This window comes from Chaetodon auriga, chromosome 13 (genome assembly GCF_051107435.1).
Source record: "Chaetodon auriga isolate fChaAug3 chromosome 13, fChaAug3.hap1, whole genome shotgun sequence".
In the NCBI taxonomy this organism is placed as follows: Eukaryota; Metazoa; Chordata; class Actinopteri; order Chaetodontiformes; family Chaetodontidae; genus Chaetodon; species Chaetodon auriga.
The window spans coordinates 13,519,382-13,543,681 of NC_135086.1; the positions used below are offsets into that span (position 1 = coordinate 13,519,382).

At 41.4% G+C, this 24,300-nt stretch overlaps 1 protein-coding gene across 1 annotated transcript; it reads left to right on the forward strand.

Annotated features, from left to right (window-relative positions):
• Window positions 1-1,418: 1,418 nt before the first annotated feature.
• On the forward strand, window positions 1,419-5,560 carry cdca7a (cell division cycle associated 7a). Its single transcript, XM_076747097.1, has 10 exons — window positions 1,419-1,503; window positions 2,302-2,442; window positions 2,543-2,665; window positions 2,756-2,965; window positions 3,058-3,135; window positions 3,225-3,416; window positions 3,515-3,643; window positions 3,733-3,882; window positions 3,976-4,112; window positions 4,213-5,560. The coding sequence occupies exons 1-10, from the start codon at window positions 1,483-1,485 to the stop codon at window positions 4,241-4,243; spliced, it is 1,212 nt and encodes a 403-aa protein (XP_076603212.1). The 5' UTR covers window positions 1,419-1,482; the 3' UTR covers window positions 4,244-5,560.
• Window positions 5,561-24,300: the final 18,740 nt, after the last annotated feature.

Here is a 24,300-nt window from a genome sequence, read left to right on the forward strand (position 1 = left end):
TCATGGAAGAGGAAAGTTTATGACCAGCAGCCATATGATCAGATGTCCCTCTTGGATGAAATGGACTCAGGATGTCTGGACATGTGTGTAGAAGATTGCCAGGGATGGATCAGGCATGCAAAAAGGTTCTTTTCCAGGTGTATCACAAGAGAGGACGGGAGGTGTTGAGAACTTGTGGCCAAAGTTCAGACTAAGACAGGTTTGCAAGCCCTGCTGTAATTCTAGATCTATACTTTGTGTATTAAAATGGCAAAAAAGATGAAACCTGTTGAAACACATTTCTGATCAATGTCTGTGACACGTACTGCAAGGTAGCACAATCCATGCAATAAAGACTTCACCTTATTTATCTAACCCCAACCCTAACAGAAAATAAATGTCAGTGACCTGAGATATGTGTGTTTTGTTTGAATGACTGCAGTTTTGATGTGAAATTAACTGTTGTGCTGAGCAAAGCTGAACTTTGTGAAGAGTTTTGAAAAGGTGAACTTGATATGGAGCGATGTGAATAAGCAATAGTGATAAACAAATGAATAAAAATGTCCTGATCCAAGATTAGTACAGTAGTCAAATCTGTACTTTCTGCGCTGCCTCTTTCCTGTGTTTCTCTCTGTAACATATGTTCGAAGCATGAATATAACATGATCTACTGATTCTGTTGTTTTACAGTGGTTGTAAAAACCCAGAAGTGCAGAGTTTTATTTGGTCTGCTGTGCCCAAGCCCAGCCTTATTATACTCTGCTCTTTGATGCTTGGATCATATCAACTTCCTGCTGTTTACACAAACATGTCACCCTATTTGTGTCTTATCTCAATGTTGTTGCCACTCTTATCTTTCTTATTATTCCCCTTTATTCAGCTTTATTAAATGAAACTCTCTTATCTTCTGTTTCCTTTACCAATAAATCCCCCTTTGATTCCTTTATCAGCTGTAACTGTGCAACTGAAATACTCATTTTATGAAGTCTGAACAAATAATGACTAAGTCCTGTCTGATTTGAGGTGAAGGTGAACCGAAGACTACCTTGTAAAATTTGACCCGTTTCCGAAGTTGGAAAGGGATCAACATTTTACCCGCCTTGCATGCAAATTGACAAATAAAAAAAATTCGCGCCACGATGCAGTTCATGGAAGAACCACCGCTCGTGATCCCAAAACCCTCACTGAATTCATTACTTTGCGAAGATGAATTATTCAGATAAATATAAACAACAACAACAACAACAACAACTCACTGCTAACATTTTTAAATGTTAGCAGTGAGTTTTGGTTGTATATTTGGCATCCCGTGTTTTACAAAAGTTCATTTTTGTTGTTAAGCTGTCTGTCCTTATTTTATGCGGCTTCCAGGACCTTCCGGTGGCGCGGGAAATGAACGGAGTGTGGCCGCGTGCAGCTGCAGGTCCTGCATTGTTCACTGCAGAGCTGCAGCTCGGTGTGTTTGTGTTTCTCTGTTTACCTGCAACGATTAACACAAGAAAAATGCCTTCCACCCGCTCCATGGTAAGAACAAGAGCCTAGCATGTTTTAAAATATAATGCATTAGCAGTAATAGTTTATTTATTTTTATAATTTTCTTGATAATAAAACAAGTTTTGACCACATTGTTGAAGTTAGTTACCATTTAAATGCTGCATTTCCGCTTGCGGTTACCTATCGTTATTTAAGCATTGCAGAGCTTACTGTAGCGCAAAACTGCAGCACGAGCTACAATATTAACTCAGGCTGAAGCGATTTAATCAGGTTTACTGTTAGACCACCCTCCTTCCGTAATGTTAACAAGAGTTAACAAGGAGGCAGCATGAGCTTGTTCATTCACAATGACTGAAATCCGTGTCAGTTATATTTAAATATTAGAGTAATTATATCGAAATATGCACGACCCACTTACCTGCGTTTGGCTGCCTTTGCCAACTGGGGTGTGTCCCCCAGGCTCAGGCTAAAGATCTGACACATTAATCGATTAATCCATTGGCAAAAAATTAAGCAAGAACTGAAAAACATGAATATGTTTGAAGCCTCTGTCATAGAAGCTTTAAACTGACTCATTTTGGGTTTTGGACAAAACTTTGATGTTTGCTGGATTTGACTGACCAATCGATTAATCGAGAACTTAATTGTTAATGACAGTAATAGTTTCTTGTGGTCATTTTATAAACTGTGAGCCCAGCAGGAAGGCTAACTTACAGAAATCAGTTTGTGTAAATGTTAATTGAGAAGTTAGTGTCTGTGTTTGAAACACAACCTGATTTTGTACTCTGGGGGTCTCAGCTGTCTAAACTTCAGTGTTATCGCTCACAGAAACTGGCGGCCCAGCCTCCATCCACCAGGATGAGTCTGAGGAGCTTCCGCAACTCCCCGCTGGTTCCCATGGAGACCTCCTCCTCCTCCTCCGATGACAGCTGCGATAGCTTCGGCTCTGACGGAGGCTTTGCAAATACGGTAACAATAAAATACCGAGTTTTGCTTTTCCTATCGATGGTGGTGAGCGTGTGGGGTCTTCGCAGCGCCATCTGCAACTCAAGACTGTGTCTGTGTTTAGAGGAGAAGCTTAAGACAGACGAGGAGGACGGCAGAGAAACCGACGGCGTTTGAGGCGACATCAGAGGAGGATACTCGCAGCGGCTTTGAGGAGAACGCGATCAACAGTCAGATGAAGGCCTTGGTAAGTTTTTAGGAGAACTACAGTTGCAGCGGAGTTCAGAACTTCATTAGACGAAAGTTTCTTCTAACCGTAAAATTTATTTTCTTTCAGAAAGTGGACTCTGAATCTCCAAGACGTGGCCGCAGGTCCAACGTGCTGAAGGTGGCTATGACATTCCCCACCAAGAAGACGGGCAAGAAGAGGCCTGCGTCCGAACCACTCCCTCAAAGTAAAGCACGGGACTCCAACTCTGACTCTGAGGAGGAGGAGGAGAACTTCATGAACAAGAGAGCCCTGAATATCAAGGAGAACAAAGAAATGGTATGGCTGCTGTATTTGTTTCACATTGATTGATTCTGTGAACTCAGCAGCTTCCATTTTCATTCATTCATTCATAATTTCTTCTTTTTTAGCTTGCAAAGCTCATGGCAGAGCTGCACAAAGTACCCGGACTCTTCCCGAGACGGATGGCGATGTCGGCATCCACTACGGTAAGTTAACCTGTCGATAAATATTCCAACCTGTGGTTTCACGTCTCACCTCTGCTCTGTATTAACCGCTACTGTTTGAACCTCTTCAGCCTCAGCGGGCACCTCGACGGTCTTTGGGAACTCCAGGAGCTCGTAGGAGAAACCCCGAGCGTTCGTCCCGACCCCACACGCGGTCCCGGACACTGGTGGACGGACCCCCCAGCCCACCCCCAGAGGAAGAGCCTGAGGACAAGTACAGCCTGGTTCGAAAAAGCCGCTACTATGAAGAGTATGATGAGGCAGTAAGTCACATCACAAACAGGTTTCACTCCTTTTATATTAAGTTCTCCTGGTGTACAGTATAAACATTAACTAACTGACCCATTTATCTCACGCGCAGCCTCGCCGCCGTTGCTTCAACGGTTCCAAGGCCATCCCTCATGTGGTGCGGCCTGTGGACGACATCACGGAGTCAGAGCTGCAGAACATCTGCCTCAACGTGCGGGAAAAAGTCTACAACAGCTCCACCGTAGGTCCCACCTTCACTGAAGCGCTGAGAAGATTTGCTGCACTTGTTTAGCGTTTTTGGGTGAAGGTGCAATTTCTTTTTATTTTCAGGGATCCACTTGCCACCAATGCCGCCAGAAGACAATCGACACCAAAACCAACTGCCGTAATCCAGAGTGTGTGGGGGTGAGGGGTCAGTTCTGTGGCCCCTGTCTCCGTAACCGCTACGGAGAGGACGTCCGAGACGCTCTGCTGAATCCAGTCAGTTCCTAAACACACAAGGCGGTACTGACATTTGATTGTGTGTGTGTTGGGCAAGTCTGACGGACCTCGTGTTTCTTTGTCCCTGGTTAGGAGTGGCAGTGTCCGCCATGCAGAGGGATCTGCAACTGCAGCTTCTGTCGGGCCCGAGATGGTCGCTGTGCTACAGGAGTGCTGGTTTACCTGGCTAAATATCATGGCTTCGATAATGTGCACGCCTACCTGAAAGGGTGAGTTGAGCGTTTGTAAGATTTGATGCGTATTTTTTCTTTTCTTTTTATAACTTAAATGTCTGATTTTGACACTGAGGTTCTCTTATCTTCACTGCAGCCTGAAAAAGGAGCTGGAAGAGGGCAAGTGAAGCACACAGGGAGCTGATCCTGGACCTGACTGACATGCTTGAGACACGCACACACAGTCCAAATATTGCTTCTAGTGTTTCAAGCATTATAGCACAATGCTTATTGTTCCTGTTTGTGAAATTTCACGTGTTTCTTGAGTATTGACTGACATCTGGGGGAGGCGCACACAGCCAATTCTCTCCAGCCTAAAGCTTGCGTCGTGTTTTTGTTCTCCCACATATTTTCCTGCATGTTCTCGAGAGCTGAGCCCTCACGTTAAGACTGGTTGATTGTAGAAGTTGGAGTAAAACAAGCACATTTTAGGAAAAGATTTCAACCTTAAATTGTCGACGGCCTTCCGTGATCTTAAATACTTTAAGACAATTGATGTAAATATTTCCACAGCATGTAAAAAAAAAAAAATCCTTTTTTTTAATCGCGGAATCATCAACATGCTCCAAACGATTCAGGCTTGTTTAGATGATCTGCTGTCTTCTACATTGTTTTAAATGTACAGATTTTACACAGCCCCTTTGGACATTAGTCGGCCTCCAAGGGATTCACGCTTGTGCCTTTTTTTTTGTAGTCGCAAATTTATGCTTGTGTTTTTTACAAGTTGCGTCGCCTTTTTGTGCATCTGCTGAAAGTGTAAATGTCAGGGAAAAAATGACTAAACAAAATATTTTCTTTAGTTGGCGTGTCCTCCTGCAGAAATGGCCGAATGATGCGCATGCTGCTGAGGCGGTGCGGGTGGAAAGGGCATAGACTGGGGTCCACTGCCTCTCACTTCTAAACCGAGAGGAACTGTGTGATGTACTACGGCGCCTGGTTAAATATCCTTCATTAGATAACTGGCACTAATGGTGTGGAAACAATTAGCACACTCTAATGGGAATCTCATACCTGTAAATCATTTTCTCCTGTTAAAGCACGTTCTCGCTCTGCTCCAGTCTCTTTGGCTCATTTTCTGCCTTACACTGTTAAGTAGGAATGGTTGAAGGTGCCACTGAAGTGGCAATAGAGTTATGGCCTGCATTTTCTGTCCAGAAGTGTAATACTCTACACGAAATGACATGGAATTAACCTTTGTGTCGTTCATCTTTGAAATGTACTTCATTCGACCTGCACCAGGACACACTCTGATTATATGATACTGTTTTAAAATAATCAACGGTTGAGATTTCTTCTTCAAGGTAATGGCAGGTGGAGGTTATCTTGCTGCTGCTTGTGTTTATCAGGCACTGCACTCCGAGCAGGAGGAGTAATGCTGAACTGTTGATGGTTGCTTTGTGCTCATTGGGTTAACTGTACATTTTCATTAAAGCGTTAATCACTGCAGAATCACGTTATCAGATTTCTTTGACTTGACCATCACTCTGCCCAGAACAGTGGCAGCTGTAATTACTGTTATTGAAACGTGGAGCAGAAATCCTGAATGCTGCTGGTGATTGAAGATGTGTGAAGGCTGGAAGTTTATTAGCGTTTCCATCCCTTGGCTGCTTCAGTCAGGGTTTATGCTTTGTTTACATTCCTTCAGAGTAAAACCCGTTAATGTTACTTGGCTAAAAGTTGATTTCACTGAACTGTCGGCTCAAGTTTGAATGGGTCAAATAATCACAATTTACAACAGCACTAACCTGCATGACAAGTACAGTGCAAATAAAACACAAATTTTGATTATTTCCAGTGTAAGGAAAGACTCTGGTATGCACTATTGAAGTACATTCAAAATTACAAGAAAATCATGTAGGACTGCAAATGACGATCGTTTTTCAGTATGAATTTATCTGCACATTAACAACATAGCTGATGAAGTATTCCTGTAAAGAGGCCAAGGTGATGTCTGATCAACTGTCCAAACTCTGAAGGTCTTCAACTCTCATTTGAGAAGCTGGAACCTGTGAGTGTGTGGTATCTTTACATGATGAAAGAGTAAAAAAAATGAATTGATCAAAACTGCTGATTGTTTCAGCTCTAAAATCAGGGATGGACATTAACTATCAGTGTGGTACAGTATCTAATAGACGTCAGGACATCAGGATATGAGGGTCCTTTACAATCAATTGAAAATGTCAAATGAGTGGGTTGACTTTATGCCCACTCAGATGATCTGCTGTGATGAACACGAGCAGCAGATAAAGGCGAAGAAGAAGACTGAAGTTCCTGTTTCTGATTCAGGGGTCGTGCATTGGTCCACAAAATATGGAGCAAACCTCCATTGCAGCACACACTTTCACTGCGAGAGTGGATCTAAAGATGCCTAACCACGGCGGAGCATTGTCAAATAGGATGTGATGATCCTTCAGTGCAGCTGCCGTCCCATGGACCAATGTGAGAAGGGATGGACCCCACGCCCTGGTGCAGGATTTGGAGAGGTATTCCTAAATCCATCCAGGATCGATATCACACTCTGCATGGCAAATATGTAGCTGGAGCCAGCTGCCAGTTAGCTTAGCTTAGTGATTAGATTGGAAAAAAAAAGAGACCGTGGATTAATTAAGGGGGAAAAGCTAGTCTGGGTCTGTCCAATGGTGACAAAATGCACCTCATGCAGTAACTTCCTGGACTCCTGCACTTGCTGCCAACATGTACCTGGCCAAGAAATATTCTGGCACACACAGTAAGTCCCTGTAAAACAATGAACTGTCATTTTCACACTTAAGTTTTGTGGGGCTTAAAAATATATACACAATATGTTAAATAGTGAGTTTTAAAGGAAGCTATAGGTTCGTTTTATTGCTTTTGGATAGAGCCAGGCTTGCTGTTTCCCTGTTTCCAGTCTTCATGCTCAGATAAGATGATACCACACAACATGAATGGGATCAGTTCACTCATCTTACTCTGCCACTTAACTTTGAGCAAGCGATTGAGACATTTCAAGGTAATTCATGAGTCTGAAGTAATGGTGACAAACTGATCAGAGCTCATAAGATCTTGTAATCAAATAATAGTGTTGAGTTACAAATCCAAAAAGTCAGTAGTCTCTATATTCCTAATATATTCTGTAGATCTGGTGTTTATTAATTACACAGCTGTTGACACAATAATGAATCAAAGCAATGAAACATCATTGACACTGCAATATCACACAGATAATGACACAACAATCAACAGCATTGAAATGAGTGAGTTTATTAGACTGAAGACATTTGTATGAGTAAAACTGTGCTCCATGTTGTCCAGTGCTTTTTAGACATACATGAATAGAACATTATGGTATATTTGGGATATTTGTTTTTATAATACAAATCAGAAGATCACTAATTATGGCAGATGCATCTCTCCCATGCACAAACATTTCACAATGATCAACTTCAGGACTGCAGAGGATTTATTTTCTTAATCGTACTGCATTAATAGAATATTATATACTGTATATAAAATCACCATCATATATACGAATATTTTTAAGGCTACAGTAAGAATACAACTTCTAACAAGGAACAACTCTTTTTTCCCCCCAAAAGGAACATTTCAAAAACTATTATTAGTATAATAAAGATGCACTTGAAAATACTAGTCCTGTATTAAATACCAATGATCATCCACTTTGGGGTGATGAATATTTAGGGAAGTAATTGTTTACAACGCTCAAGCATTCAGCTGATCTGGTAATCAGGCTATGAAATACAATATTTATTCATTAGAGCAGATTTAATGAGGCCTTGCGGCGCTAATTATGAAAACCAGTGTAGCAGTAAATGAGTAGCGCACGGTGGCGGGCTGCAGGGTACCTGTAAGGAGGGACTGGGGGTTGAAGTGCCCTGAATGCCATGGCACACTGAGCAGCAACACACAGCCCTGACTGTGGCCGTCAAGCCCACAGCTATACATCACCGGACCTGCAGACAGGTCGCAGATGGGCCCCACATCGCTGCGTGCCCTGCGCCTCTACCTCCAGGAATTAAGGCTGGATTTCCCCAAAGCATCTTAATATCCAGATTATCTGTTTTATTGCATGTCAATAGACAACAAAGTAGAAGTGCAGCGGTGCTTCAGGTGGACGTGCCCAGAGCAGCAAGGCTTTTAAATATTGTTTCGCTGATATACTGCCAGCCATAAAGCTGAAACAGGTTGAGCGATTCTGCAGTTTCTATTTGTATGCAGGTCTGGAGATATGTGGTAGGATTTCACAGCATAATATGGGTTTTGATTGACTGATATTTTCATTATGGCTGCAGGGTAGCGTGAAGACTGTTAATTTGCTTGGGAGTCCTGCAGGTCTACGGTGATTGTAGTAGAGCCAGAAGAAAAGCTGAATAAATGAAACTCACAGGGCACAATCACAATCTGTGGGTCAAAATCAACTGATTAATTATAATTTAGAATCAATCTGTCAGGCCTCTGTAATAAACATCCTTTCAGGCTTGCTGCTTAATAACCAGCTTTACATGGTACAAATGTAAAATGGTACACCGTGATTCACCCTGCACAGCCAAGTTTAGTCCAGTGAATACATGCACGATACTTGTCTGATTATAAAATGTGCTGAAACCTTAAGATTAAAAACAGGAGTCTTATTGACTGTTTCTGATGCAGTTCAGCAAGACAACTTTCCACACAAGAATCTCCCTACGGTTCTGACCCCGCTATCCCGGAAAGTGTAGTGAGGAGAGTGCTGTTAAATGCACAGTGAGTGACTCTGGGTGGCAGGAGGCTTATGACATGTTCCTTTCCTCCGGTTCCAGCCTGCAAAGTGATGGAAACAGCAGTTTGGTCCAGGTGTCAGGGACATTATCGAAGAAAAGGGCTGCCTGCAGTTGCTCCATCTCACAGGAAATTGCCAACTCACCCTAACAAAGAAAGGCATAAGTGCACTTGCTGCTGCCTTCAAGGGGAGCGTGATAAGATGACATTATAAATACAGAATTGTTCATGGAGGCGGAGGGGTAGGTGCATCAGGCAGCTTAACTTGACAATTCTGTTTTTCATGCGCACGTCTAAAGCCTCTATGGGTTTATCTAAAACAAAATCAGCTCCTTATCCACTTGGGATTCATACATTACATACTTAACCTGTAATTGTGGGATGTTTATACTACTTGGAGCTTGGAACTACTTGGAACTGCAGCTTCGTATAGTTTACAACATCATTTTGTGGAGGAGTGAGACAGCTGATGGTGCAGACAGAGCTTATGAAAAATGCAAATAATCTAATGCGCACTTAATAATATACAGTGATGGTGCAGTGTATAGTCAGTAAACAGTGAGCTGTAAATAATAAAGATGAATTTTCAGGAGCTTATCTGCACATTTCTCAAAATATACAACAGTAGTAATAGTAAGAATCATTTATATGGGGATTTTGCATTATTTTAATTGCATATTTTATTGGACACAAACTCTCTTCTTTGCATTTGCCACCAAATTTAAAAAAGAAAAGAAAGTAAGCCTCCAGAATTGTTGCTCCTGATCTATGAATGCTGACGATAAATAATGTGGGCATACTGTAATGTAATGCTGCTGCCTCTCGTCACGAGGACAGATCAGTGTCCTGATACATGCTTCTCCATGACACCTGAGGGGGGAGCTCTAATACAGGCAACTTGCTGCACATAATCTTCCCACAACTTTCAACAAGTCTTCAGGAGTGGAGGACAAAGTGAAAGGGCTCTCAGAGCTTTACCTCACACATCACATACAAAAGCTACAGCCAGCACAGACATGCTGCTCTGCAAACAAGGAAGCGCTCAAATTTAAGCACATTTTGTTTCGTACCTGCTGCATCAGGGCTGAATATTCCTGGACAGGAGGACGATGACATTGTCTGTGCACAGTGTTGTGAAACTTCACATTAAATTCTCTAAAGGAGTCCAGCAGCACACTTTGTAGGAGGGGGGGAGGGGAAGGTGAGGGGGTAATTATGACCAGGGGAACACAGGGCTGTAATCTGTAAATCTATTCTTACCCTAAGTGAGAACTGGTACATTGGATTGATTTTATTGAGATCATACATTATAAATGGGGCATGGAGGAGCTTACAGCCTTGAGATGGTGGTGCTCACGTGCTTCATTAATTTTTACTTCATTAACTCTCTCCTTCAGACCCTTCAACGCGCAATTCATTGCCGGCCATGAATCCAGGCTACAGGCAAATGGACAAGCCCGGGACGACTTTCAGCGGAGTGGATACACTGAGTAACGCTGTCAAAACAAATCAGTAACACATGAAATATACATAACCTCAGATCAAATCGTGCTCACGCGCGAGGTCACTTCTCTCGAACTCGTGGCTTTACATTTCCAAAAACCATGTTCATAAAGGATAAAGGTGTTCAGTCCAGTCACGGTAGGATGAAGTGCTGTATCAATTTAGCTGTCAAAAAGTCATTACACTCGCAGAAACAAAAAGCATGGGAACAAAAACTCTTTTCTGGAAGCTGAGCAGAACGAGCTCACTGGAGATCTTACACATACACTGTTAATTCTGCTTCAACAATATAAAATTCTGCTATTGACAACAGGCCAATTTGGAACAATTACGAGTGTCACTATTGTGGTTTTCAAAATCCATCAGTGATTAAAATCTAGCACGATGATTACAGATTACAGACCCTCATCCTTAGATAGCTACTGTATTCCTGCAGTGTGTCTACGTAGGTCTGCTGCCACCACTACCGAACCTAAAGGTGCTGCAGCCGTCGCTTTTTGTCTCACAGTGAGGAACTCCAACATTCCCTGTGGGCCCTTTAGATTGGACCATTTGTTTAATATTATAGCCTTAAACCCAACAATATCAATCAGTCATGAAAGCACCTATGCATGCTGCTCTGCCCTGCGTCTCCATTACGCAACGGCCCTCAGCGGTTTGCAGGGCGAGAGAAGGGAGGTAAAGAGGAATAAATGGATGGTTTGGCTTTATTTTCAGAGATTGACCTATTCAGCAACAATGTGTGTGTGTGTGTGTGTGTGTAATACTGTGACAAATCAACGGTGGATGCAGAACTCTTGAGAAAAGTTGGAGAGAGCTGCAGGTGAGAAAGCATCTACAGCTACAGCTGGACCGTCTGATATTAAATGTGCAGAATTTAAAGATCACCTCGACACGCTTTAAGTAGAAAAATGCTCTTCTTACTCTTCCTCAGAATCATGAAGGAAATATGTTTGAAATGTTTGATATATAAATAGGACACAGGATGTCTCCTAGTTCACTGACAGGTCCTTTCTCCGTGTACATGTGCTGTTGGATTCTGGACCGCGATTGGCTGCCGAGCTAGTTGTGATGTCACAAAATCATCTGGTATGAACATGTTAAACTCAGATTTAAGGAAAGCACAGAGACACGTTCCTCCTCCAGCAGATGAACGTGAACAATGTCAAACTCTGCACATGCATCATTCTGCACAAGTGAACAAACAATAAACAACACACATTTCGGGGCAGAGCGGGCCTTTAACATTCATAGGAGACAGCTTTCTTATAAGATAATCACATTTTGAGGATAAGACATCCATAAATGCTGAATGTGAGTATTTTCAAATCCAGCATTTGTATGTTAGCTGAGTGCATCTGTGCGGACTCTCGCCTGGAAGCTGTGAAGTTGTTCATGCTTCAAACCTGTTGTCAGACTCTTCCCTCACTGAGCATGAGAACAACACACATCAGTGAGCAGGCGCTAAGTGCTTTTCCTCCGAGGCAGCATAAACTTCTTAACATTTCAAATCTGTTGCGACAGCTGTCCCGGAGAACATTTGTGAGATCTGTTTCACAGCACATGCTAAAATGATGATTCCCTCATTACATTTGCCGTCAAACAATACCTCAAAAGCTAACAGTTGACAAAATCCTGTTAAAACATTCAGGGAGAGCTCTTAAAGGAAGAATTAATGGGAGCAAAAGAAAAACAGCTCTGAGACAATTAGCACCAGAGACCACTCTATAATCTTAAGATTATTTTCACCACTTAAAAGCAGCACACATGGTTTGTATTGTGGCGGGGCAGAATGAACAACACTTGAGTGGATTTGATTTGGTCTCCCTAATCTGCATTTCCTTTAACATGCCTTTCTTCTGTTCCAAAATGTCAGCGTTGATCAAATCCAGCTGGAATCAGCCAGTGTGTGTCATCCCAGTTGCAAAATCTTTTAGAAGATTTTCCCCAAGTGGATAGAATAAAGCGTTTGCTCTGAGGCGTGTTCCTAGTGTTGTCGCCTGAGATATTCTGCACATTCAATGTCTAGTTGTTTTTGTGTGTGTGTGTGTGTTTTTGTGCCTAAGTCCTTTTGAAATGAGGAAGCGTTTCATTAGAATCACGACTCTAGTATGTATAAATGTTTTAGCTCATATTAGAAACATTATTAGTCATTATCTGTGACATGAAATGTTATAGACTCACAAGAATATGGTGAAATATCTGCATAATAAATATGGAGATGTCTTGTTGATGACCCAAAAACAGACGATCTATTCTCCCTGTATGAAATTATGAGTTAAAATAGAGTGAAATTAATCTACAATTCATTTTTCTGGAGAAGCCCCAGGGCACTCCAAAGGGCCCACAAGGGTCCTCACACCTCACTTTGAGAACCGCGATATTGGATCTGGTTAACAGAAACATCCCAAAGCTATGTTCATTTAAATAACACAATGTATTTTGTGGATTAAAAAAAAAAAAACTGTAATTGCTAAATATGAAATTTAACCCTGGGGCTGGTTGCTTAACCAAACATGCTTTGGCTGGTTAGGCTTAGTCACAGAGGAAATGTCTGGCACACAGATTGAATTTGTTCTCTCTGAAGTCAAAGGCAGGAAAACAATTAAGTGTCTGCCGCACATTTCACTGTGTACCACTTGACACAGTTTTTCACATCACTGGGGCAATTGTCTGCAGAGAGCGGCGAGACAAAGCCATTACTTCCAATGTCTCAAAAAGATGGCATTGTTATTTTCTGATTCTGAAACATTTCAATTAAGCCACTGATGGAGATAATAAACATAATAGTGTGAGACTTGCACTGTTTTCTTTTGTGCTGTCACGTCCATTTTCAGGATGGTTATTGCTGTTAAACCAGAGGTGCATCAGAGGGAGCTTTGGTCCCAGAGGTAGGCAGGTGTATGTGCGTGCGTGTGTGTGTGTGTGTGTGTGTGTGTGTGTGTGTGTGTGTGTGTGTGTGTGTGTCGCTATCCTCCAGAGCCCCTTCCTCTCCTCAACCTTCGTCTTTCATTCAACGTCGAGTCCTTTCAAAACAAGGTGAAGTTCAGCAAAGTTTCTCTGCAGAGATGATCAAACAGTCACATCACTAATGGCGATGGGTGACAGGGCCAGTGAATACAGATCAGCTTTAATTGTGGTGGGTCTTACTGCCACTGTCTGTCAATCTGAGCCTTTGAATTGGTGAAAATTTGCTCTGTTCATTCTGTTAAATGACGTATCCAATTAAACGCTTTAGAATTCATGATCTTCAGTCAAGGTTAAATGAAAGCAGTTAGTCCTGTCAGGGAGGTGATTAAAAGCTGACTACATTGGGCACATTTTGTGCAAAAATTTAAATTTGGAACTAAAGCATGAATCTTTATTCATTATGTGCAGTCCTGCTACATAAATGTCCGGCACAGTCGCTGTTAATCACCTTGTTCATCTTAAATCTCACTTTAGTCCTTTTTATTAAAAAGCATCCCACTATTCAAATGACAGTGTTTTACATATTCAGATGGACAATTCAAAGACCTTTCCAACAGCAAATACACCTCGAAAACGCACCTTTGCTTTTTGTTCTTTCTTATCCTGTAAATTCACATTATGGAAAAACAAGCAGGCTAAGACCCCTCAAAGTCTGCTTTCTTGCTTGATAGCCAACCATTTTAATATAATGCAAAATAATATTTTTGTCCCATTACCTTTTTAACTATGATTGAAGGGATACAGCAATGTCTGCCCAGCAAAACAAAGAAAAAAAAGGGTTTTGACAATTGGTTTAAATGGACAAGTGCACCACAGCAAGGAAATTAATTTTCTCTCTGGCAAGATGAATGTTGTACCAGGTTATTAATGAGCATATAATGTGCTTGTGCAAGTAAGTTTTCGGTGTCGTTGTGATAAATGTGACGATGGAGGTGAGCAGCATGTTGACTAATGAGTGTTGTCCAGGGATCTGATCTCGGTGCCCACCGGGGAGAAAGCCACCATCTACATTTCACACATCACATGATGTTAATACCCCGAGGTCCAGCAGTCAAGCTGCTTGTTAAAGAATCTCCTCTGTCATTCCTACATTCCCTCTGACCCAACCGGATCCAGGTTCAGTTCATACTGTATGGAAGGGAAAGTTGTTACGCTTCTTCTTCTCATTTGCTTTGAAACAGCATTAGTGGGTAATATGAAGTCAGAATCAAAGTCCTTCTCACAAAGGTGAGGCTGCAAACTGTTAGCAACTAATGAGGCAACTAATATTTCAACTTAAAGGCTGCAAAGTTTTAGCATCTGCAATAATATTTAAAAATATGTATTTGTCCAAACAAACAGGCAAACTGAAGGGACTTTTCACAAAAAAACCCTTTCCTGAAACTCCAATGTGCAAACCCACATGTGTAAATATACACAGTTCATACTTTTTGGATTGTTTTAATATTAAAACCACAGATTTGCAATTTCCAGGTTGTTCCCTTGCTGAAGAAATTCTGTTTTCACTAAAATACGTGTTATCAAATGAATGGAAGTGAATGGAAGAAGAAAAACACTTTTTTTTTAAAACAGGATTCCTTACATCTGTAAAAAAGTGTCCCACAATGACAATACATAAACACATACAGACACACAAAATGTGTCCAAAATATATATATTCTACATATATGAATTCATGTTTGTGTCTACATGAAACACAGAATGTGTGGTGTAAAATGTCTGAGCCACAGTTGTGAGATTCACTCCACATGTCTGAAGCTGATTTACGCATAAGAGGCCGAAATTAAAAGAGATCATAGGAGCAGGGTCAGTTTGAGGAGAGCGGCGCAGCTTGTCGTAAAAGTTACAAGGGAGACAAACATTAAAACATTAAAGGGAACAACATGAAACCTTCAGGGGTTCCTCTGTATTGAGTCCTTAAGGTACATAATGGGACACAGGCCTGAGGGCCAAGATGCACATTTGAATGACTGCCAAATACATAAACTAGGCTCACTCAGGGGTTCATGGTGAATAAATAAGGCTGTGGATTACATCAAATCTCTTCTCAAACCACTACTCCTGCACACCACTCCCAGTGTAGAGACCGTTTAAACTCTAGAAGGGGCCAAACATCAGCAGTTGGTCTCCTTTAAACAAGTCTGACTAAAGTAGAAAAATAAATAAAGCCTCCGGCGCTCTACTTTAATGTATTCAATTAACTGGGGTCCCTCTAGAGAGCTCCAGCGCACACTTGGATAAAGAGAGAGCATATCGCCCGGAGATGAATACGCTGAATGCACTCATTCTGAAGACCATGATTGGAAATCTTCCTCAACAGGTTCTTACTTAATTAAACTTCCCTTCATCTGACTTTCTGTCGCTTTCGAGGGAAAATTGGGAGAGGCATACTGAAAGCCAGGGAAACTTTTTTCACTATTGCATGTTGTTTACAGGGCAATTCGGGGGACTTGTAGGGCCGTGATAACCTCCACCATCACTGTGGAAAGTCAACTCAGCCTGAAAGAACAGAGAAGTATATAAATTCTCCAATTCAATCATAGACAATTATGTGGTGAAATGAGAGAAATTCAGCAGCCGTCAAGTCTGAGTGGGAGGGATAATTATCTGGCAGTCATTACTGCTCCCATAATAGCATTTAACGACATTCATATAGTGTATGAACATACTGCGCTTGCTGGAAACATGTAAGTTGAAAATAATCAGACCAGCCGTTTCTTGAAAATATACGAAATCCTCTGTATGCCGAGAAATGTAACATGTTCATAATGTCCTTGAGTGAATGATGTATGTTAGTGTGAAATTTATCTAATTATCTCAAATATGTCTCGTGAGAATCCATTCAGCGTCCCTTTGTACCTTTTTTTCTCCCTCTGCAGCCCCATTGTGCAGCAAAGCCCCAACAGAGTTTCCTATCTATTAAAATCAATCTCTCGTCACATCGCCTACATCCACCATTTGCTGCACTTTTTCCATAACAAATCAACTTAATCAAGCTCATTAAGTGTCATTATTAGCTATTTATTGTTATCTCCCTCAATGTAGCGCTGACAGGTCCACCCCGCCCACGCCTGTCCCCCCTGATACCGGGACCTTTGCTTGTCACAACGGCTCTGCACTCAGTTCTAATTGGCCTTTATTGTGTTGTTCTCGCAAGAGAGGGGAGACGTTCAGCATCATTTTGCACCACAAGTTTCACGTCCACATCCCACAGAGCATCTCTTCACTGCTCCTCATTCTTCAGAGGTTGCAAAAGCAAACGCTGTGAGGAAATATTGTGCTGAAATAAAGTGATATTTTCTGAAACAGCCAGGAATATGGTGCAAGGACGTGGAAAATGGGCATGGAGAAGGCGCCCGAGATTCCTTTTGTGTTTAAGTGTGGTGTTAAACACTGTGGACGCTCCTTAATGCAGCATGGCGAATGTATTTCCACAGCTGTCAGGGTGATGGACAGAGGGGCGAGTCTCTCCACTGCAGCGGCGTGCTTCTACCTGCACACAATAGACCTGCAGGATGGGAGCATAGACTGATGAGAGAGAAGGAGAAAGGAGGGAGGATATATGTGTGTTGCTGCGGAGGAGGAGGAGGGGTTGAAGGGTGCAGGGAAGTTTGTCCCATCGCAGGAGTTATTAAGTTTGTCTCTCGGACACACTTGGTTTCACCAGGGTGCTCGTCCCTCATTCATAATAGATGCTAATCTGCTCAGGGCTGACTGATGACAGAGCTTCCTGCCCTTCATAGAATTAGTCCTCAGCTTTATCAAAGGACCCAAACTGCCTGCTAATTAGACTCATTTCCTCCAGCATGAATTATTTATTTCCATTGTAACTGATCAGAGGCGATTGTGACGCATCATGCTGCCACCAGTTTTCACACAGATGCGCATGCCACCACAAGTTCTCAAAGTCTTAGCTCAGTGGATGAGGTTTAATGGGAGTAAGGACTGGTTCAACTGCTTCCTCACTGAATGAAGGTTTTGGTACTGTAGTGCTTGAAATGACACAAACAAAAGGAAGCCGTGTATATAGCGAGGAGTTCCAACATATACATTAGTATTTTCAGAGAGGTATCCTTCATCACGGAAACAATCTTCATACAATCTTAATGCAAGACTTGCTCCTGTTCAGACTGCCTGCGCATGAGGGACAGAATCCACTCTATTCTTTCTGTGCAAAAACGCACAGTTTAACCAACATTAATACGAGGCTTCAGCAGTTACAAGTAGACAAATCATTCGTCTATTTTCCAAAGTTGTAGAAAGAGATTGACCGTTTTTGTTAATGTGCCTTCCTGCAGCTCAGCAAGGAAACAGAAAGAGGGAATTTTGCACAAAAAAACTTTTCAAGATTTGATTTGATTGATGGCATTAGCTGATCTTTAGGATGCATTTTTTACACAGAACGAGAACTCAATAACTTATTCAGAGGAGGAACAATTGCAGCAACCAGTAATGCTTCTAATCTACTAATCTCCATGTGAGCGTTTGCTCAAATAGACTTTAAAAATGCAAACCTAATCCTTCGAGTGAGAGACACTACACAAAGTTACAAATGCACACTTCCTATAGCTGCTGCATGATGTTCCAGAGCGAAGGTTTATGGATATATTCCATAAGTTCTGTTCTCCTCATCAAAACATTCACTCCCTAATTACATCTACTTAAGCAATTTTGTTGAGAGGGAAAAAAAAATGTTGTGCTTAATTGCATTACTATCTGGAAGGCAGAAATATGCAGAGCGAAAAAACATATAGCAACGTGAGGGAACTGCTAATTAGTCCGATATTTGGTTTGCATTACCAAATAGCATATTATGCCCCGCGCTGATAGCAGGCTAAAGAGAGTGAGGCTTCTGTTCTTGAAACTGTAATCAAACAAAGACAGATGCACAGATAAACACTAGAGGGAAAGTTTGGAATAATTGTTCATCTGTGCTCTGTGGTGTTTCTTCTTCTGGGAGAGAGCAGCTTAGACAGACACTTCGCTCTCTGTGATTTCACATCTATAGGTGCCAGGTATCAGATTAAAGTGCGTATGGCTGAGATGACGCATCTCTGACAACAATACCTGCTGGTAAGGTTAATAAAAAGAGCGCAAGTATTACAATAGCATGAAATGTGCAGCAGCTGAAATATTCATGATGGAGCATTGTGCTGCATCTCAGAAGCTTATATTTACAAATCAGTCCAATACAATGTGCTCCAGAAGCCTGCCATTTTCTCCCTCAGAGGGGTTCTACACACAATAAGGCTCAGTTTCATCTCCCCATTTGAAAGTTTATTCAGACTTCAAAGCAGCCTTTTTAAAAAAGATGCCCTTCTCTCCACAGTAACACTTAAAATGCTCTTTTGGTTGCCATTTTCACACGAACAATAGGAAATTATGCCGCGGCAAGAAAAAAAATCTTTTATAATGAATACCACATTTAGTGATTGCAAATAATTGCGTTAAGTGGCTTATTTGCCTTAGGTCGGCGAGGGTGACTCCTGTATAACTAATATAAGGATCTGAACCCTCACCCTCACTGATGAGGCCTATTCACAGCTCGGCTGCCCTGTGGCCCCCTCCCAGCTCCTTACGCTCCAATGTGATGAGGAGTGTGTTGTTAAAGTTTCAAAGCAATGATTTCTCACAATGATATTCATCCCTCTGTTATGCAGCAGGAAGTAAAGGACCGGTTCTGTCCTCAGCCTGGAGGAGGACAGTGGGAACGAAAAGACACAGCAGAAACAGCAGATGTGTCAAACAGCATCTACTGAACTAGAGGAAATCTCATATGTTAAAAAAACACTTCCTCCGTTTTCACCAGTCACAGACGCTGTGAATCCCTCAAGAGTAATGGTGGAAAGTACATTTACTCAAGTACTGACTGTACTTGTTGTAGTAGTTGCTTTTAATTGGCTGGATCATTATTTAAAGGAAGAAATAGTTCTTAAAAGCAAATAACTACTATTTTGTGCTTTGTTTTGCATTATACTGTGTTTAGTGTCCACTGCTTGTATATTCTGAATTAATTAGACTAATAACTCTCAAAGTATTTCAGATTTCAGTTCTGTGAATTCAACTGAGGCGACACAGTGGATCTGGACTGGTCTGGCCCTGCGGCTCGTCCATAATGTCCACTTGCACTTTGCTTGAGTATTTCTTATTCTGATGAGACGTTATCCTTCTACTTCATTACATTTCAGAGGGAAACAAGATCATTTATTTGTCAGCTGTTGCAAATGTTTTAACATGTAGCCGGCGAGCAAAACTTGGTTCCCAAAATGTTCTGGGAACATCATTTTTTTGGTTGTGAGAACGTTTTCTGAATTTTACATTGAACAAAAACATTTGGAAAACACTCTTAGCACATTGTGGGATGGTTACTGAAAAGGCCACCAGCAGGGAACCCGAAGGGGGCAATGTTAAAATGACCTTCAAACATCACTTCATGTGGTTATTAGAACATTTTAGCAATTTGCTCATTTGCACAACATTTTTAGAAAGTTGTGGGAAAGTTACCAAATAGAAACCTGAGGAACGTTCTGGGAATGTTATTGGATCGTTGTGTCAGCTGAGTCAAACATGTGACCTGCCTCTAAAATATGACTATTTGTCATACTGAGGATTAAACCACCCAACAGTATGTAAGATACCTGTCGTTGAAATGATCTCCACCTCGACTGGCTACACCCTTAAAATGCTGCTGGCATGTTAATGCATCTGTAATAATAATCCAATGATAAAATACTGCATCTCAAGTACACTCTGCTGGTAAAACGTCTGTACTTTAACTGAAATGTGTAATGAAGTATTTCTACACCATAACTTCTTTTAGGTGAAGGATCTGAATCTTTCTTCCACCACCGCTTCTGTATATATCCAAGGTAAGTCATGAGTAGATGAGTTCATAACAAAGTGAATTAATGTGAGAATAAACCTGAAACCTGAGTTACATTGTTCTCTAACTCACAGAATAAACTCATCTTTTGTGCTTTTTTACAATTCATGTCATATATCTTTCACTCTGGCCTGCAGCCCACTTCAGTGAGTTAATAAATTCCACATCCCAACAGCCAGCGGATGCAATTGTTTTCCATTCTGCTGTACCTCACACTGAGCTGTGTGCATCTTGTTGCGAGTGAAATGAAAACGTTGTAACATAAACTTCATTACAACATGTGGTAGTAAGAAAACAAAAACAAGGTTTTCCACATGCAGTCAACATCTGTTTATCTCATCTGAGCACTTCAGCATGGTCTTGAAGCAATCTTTGGAAATAAATTGTGCTGTCGATTATTCATGGACGCACGCTGCACGACATGAAGCCGACTATAAACACAGTTTCAAAACAGAAAAACTTGATCTGCTTTGTTTTGGTGCTGACCCTTCCCATTTGGCTGTGCTCGGTTGTAGTTTACCTTTCAGAAAAAAAAGGCCTTCATGGATTATTAGCAGTATTCTGCCTGATGGTGGAAAACAAAAATATAGAAATGATTGCACACATTGTCCTCCATTTGAAAAGAGATACCCAGGGAAATCATCAAGAGAACAAAAAAACAAAAAAATTCAGGATGCTGCAATAATTACTTTAGGGTATCCGGTACTCTCTCATGGAATATATCAGTGGCCACCATGTCTGGGGTTTGACCCACAGTTGCTGCTGAAATCACAAGCAAACAAGGGCCAAGAAATGAGCCTCCCATTATGGATGGCTAAAACTGTCCCTGGATAAACAAACCTGCACAAACTGACCACCTGGACAATGACCACAAGATTCACCGTCCACCGTTAGTCTGTTAAAGGAAAGTCAATGTGCTTCGTCTGACTGTTACAGTAGCCGAGGAAGAATCTACATCAACAGGGTGCAGAATGTCTCGGGATAATTAATCCACAAATTAGGATTTTAACCTTTTTCATAAAAGTCACATTTATGCTAGATTTGGCAGAGATTTAATGTTTATCAAGCTAATTATAGTGCACTTTGTCAGATGTCCTTCAGACTTTCATTTGATTTTTTTCTCTGCTATATGAGCAATGCTCTGTAGTCTTTTTTGATGAATACAATAATTAAAAACAATTAAAAAGGTGTTTAAGGTGATTCACCAACACCAGCAGCTCTTCCTTTGAGATATATCTATGCTAAGAACCTGGAAATCCACCAGATTGGATGGATATTCTTAATTAGCAAAAGTGCAAACGATATTTGATCATGTGTGAAAAATGAAAAACTAATCCGATCATGATGTTGTCTCAGGGTTAGAGAGTGTAAAATCAGATCAATATTCTCTAGCTGGCTATAATCTCCAGTATTTTTTTTTGTCATGATGGATCTACTTTAGTCTGAACGCCACTCATTCTTAACTCTTTGAATCAAAGGGTTCAATGGGATGGGATGACATATTGCACGTTGGCACAACTTTAAACGGTCTTCGTGAGTCTCCCTGCGGAGTCTGCTGGACTGTCTGACCTGCAGGGACATTTGGTGGACACTTCAATCCAAAGCACAGTACATAACCACGAGTCCTGTACATCTTACCATGAATGCACGCTGCAGGAACTGAAGCACACATTTTGGCAGTGGTAGCCCCACACTGAGTTCACCAGGACTGTAATATACAGCAGAATATTTCCTTCTTATAGGGCAATCGTCTTCAAGTACACCTGTGTGCATTTCAGCTTGAACTTCCAGCACTTTTACTAGAAATATAGCTTGTTTCACAAATGATGGAACATGACTCCCAATAATTTCCCCAGTGATTAGACTCTGCGGGAAGATTCTTTAATTGTTGATTTAACTGAAATTAAATATTACTGATTCTTTGTGAGCCATTTAACAACTCCTTAATGAATCTATTTGTGAATTTATCTGTAAATATACACCAGTCTAGCATGTTTCGGATCAGGAGGTGTGGTTTCTAATATGATGAAATAATGTCTGATGGAAAGGAAGGGAAGAAGGAAAGTTTTTGCAGTTCATATAGGGTGCATGTAGTCACCGTAGGAGCCAGCACTTAGGCTATTAGGAGTAGTGCCTCAGCAGCACGCAATTAAATGTCTCCATGCAAAATGAGCACTCAGGTCATGTTTAATGGGCAGAGAGCTAATAAAGGCAGGGCTGAGCCAGAGGAGAGGTGACTCACCCTACAGGAGCGGCCCAAAGGTGTCGCAAAGACAAGAGCAGGGAGGCCCTCTGGTTGCCGTGCAGACTCCAGCTGGCACCCTATCGTCTCATCAGCAGCTGTAAGCCTGCAAGTGCGCACAAGCTGGAAGATGAATCTCTTCTCACTGTGCAGAAATCACATCAGCAGGTTGAGAGCATTATGCAGAATAAACAGCTCATATCCACATGCAAATAAAACAGAGATATAAACATGCAAATATATTAGCTTTTCATGCATTCAAATGACTCCAACTTCCTTTTCGTTCCAGCTGTTCTGATGTTATGAATGTGATATTTGCTTTAGCTGCCACATACAGTATTACTGTTGGTGTTGCGCATCATGCTGGATGTTCATCAGCTGTACACTCATGGATCTGTAGCTGCGCCGTTCATATTTTCTCAGCAACAGTGTAGACAAAGAGACAACATGACACATAACATAAACCTTTGAGTCGATACTTTGCTTTTAATGGAGAAAGATGAAAATATCAATACCAGCTCATTTACAAATGGGTTTTGTTGCCCAGTTACTTATAGTTAATTGATTTTAACAACCACATGGGAGACGTAGCAAGAAATCAATTGAAGGGCCAAGTTAAGTGACTGCGTGACAGCTCATATTGTGGCCAATTCCACATATACTAATCTGAAAAGACAATAATCCAGGGAGGACAGGCAGGAGGAGCGAATATTACGGCCAAGCTTGACACCCCACCTCCCTCCACAACAGCAATACCAAGCTGTCTGGCAAGAAAACATGAGATGAAGTGGAATAAATTCTCCTGGTAAATGTTATTACAAACAATATGCCTTCATGAAAAGGAAAGAGGGAAGAGCAATCTGCGCAGACTGACCATTCTGTGAACCGTTTATCAGCTTGAAACGCTATTTCATGCATTAATACTCCACAAACTGCATTCCCCCCAACATTTTCAGTACAAAAGCCCTCCGATTTATGATTACCAGTCAACTAAGCAATAGCCTGTGGCCCCCGCCGACACACCACTTCCTTTTCCTTCCCTCACCGCGAGCTCGTCTCAGGGCCCCTGCAGGTTCAGAGACAAGGCTGTCAGGGTAATGTGATCAAGGTGGATGCAGGCTGAGAGAAGCTAAATCGTGGCTGGGGGATGACATTCTTTGATTTTTAACCATTACAGAGTTTTCATAGAGCTGCAGTCAATTTATTTTATTTATTCTAATGAAGAGCATTAGGAGTGCCATACTGTGCTGCACTGCACATTGATCGCCTCGTTAATCACACTTTGCAGACACTCGCAAATCAAGTTCTAACAGCAAGCACTGAATCAAGTGCAATGAAGCATAAGCTCCTTCACAATTTATGATCTTTCAAATTGCATCTTTTCAACCATTAAATTGCAAGATACCATAAATTTTTATCCTCTCTTCTTCTGTCCTGGTATTGATTCCATCGTGTGAAAAATAGAAGAGTAGTAAATTCAGGCAGTTAGGCAAAATTTAAGGCTTGTCTTCAGAAAGGAAACTGAATGGCACAAGGAAGGCTGTTAATTTGCCATCGAGAACAAATATCAGGAGTGATAAAAATTTAAAAGTCCAACAGGGGCTTCAAAGACGTGACTCAGATGGGTTTCAGTCCTTTGCAACCTTGAGCTCTTTTACTTCACTACCTCTCAAATGCCAGTGCACCTTCAGGGTCTTTTACTTACCATTTTTTAAGATTAGGTACCTGATGTGCTGCAGAATTAGAATTAAGTCCTCACCATATATGAAAATGACTGAATCCTCTTCTCATGTGCAGACAGTCACGGATTCTGCGGCTTTTAAAGAAGAAGT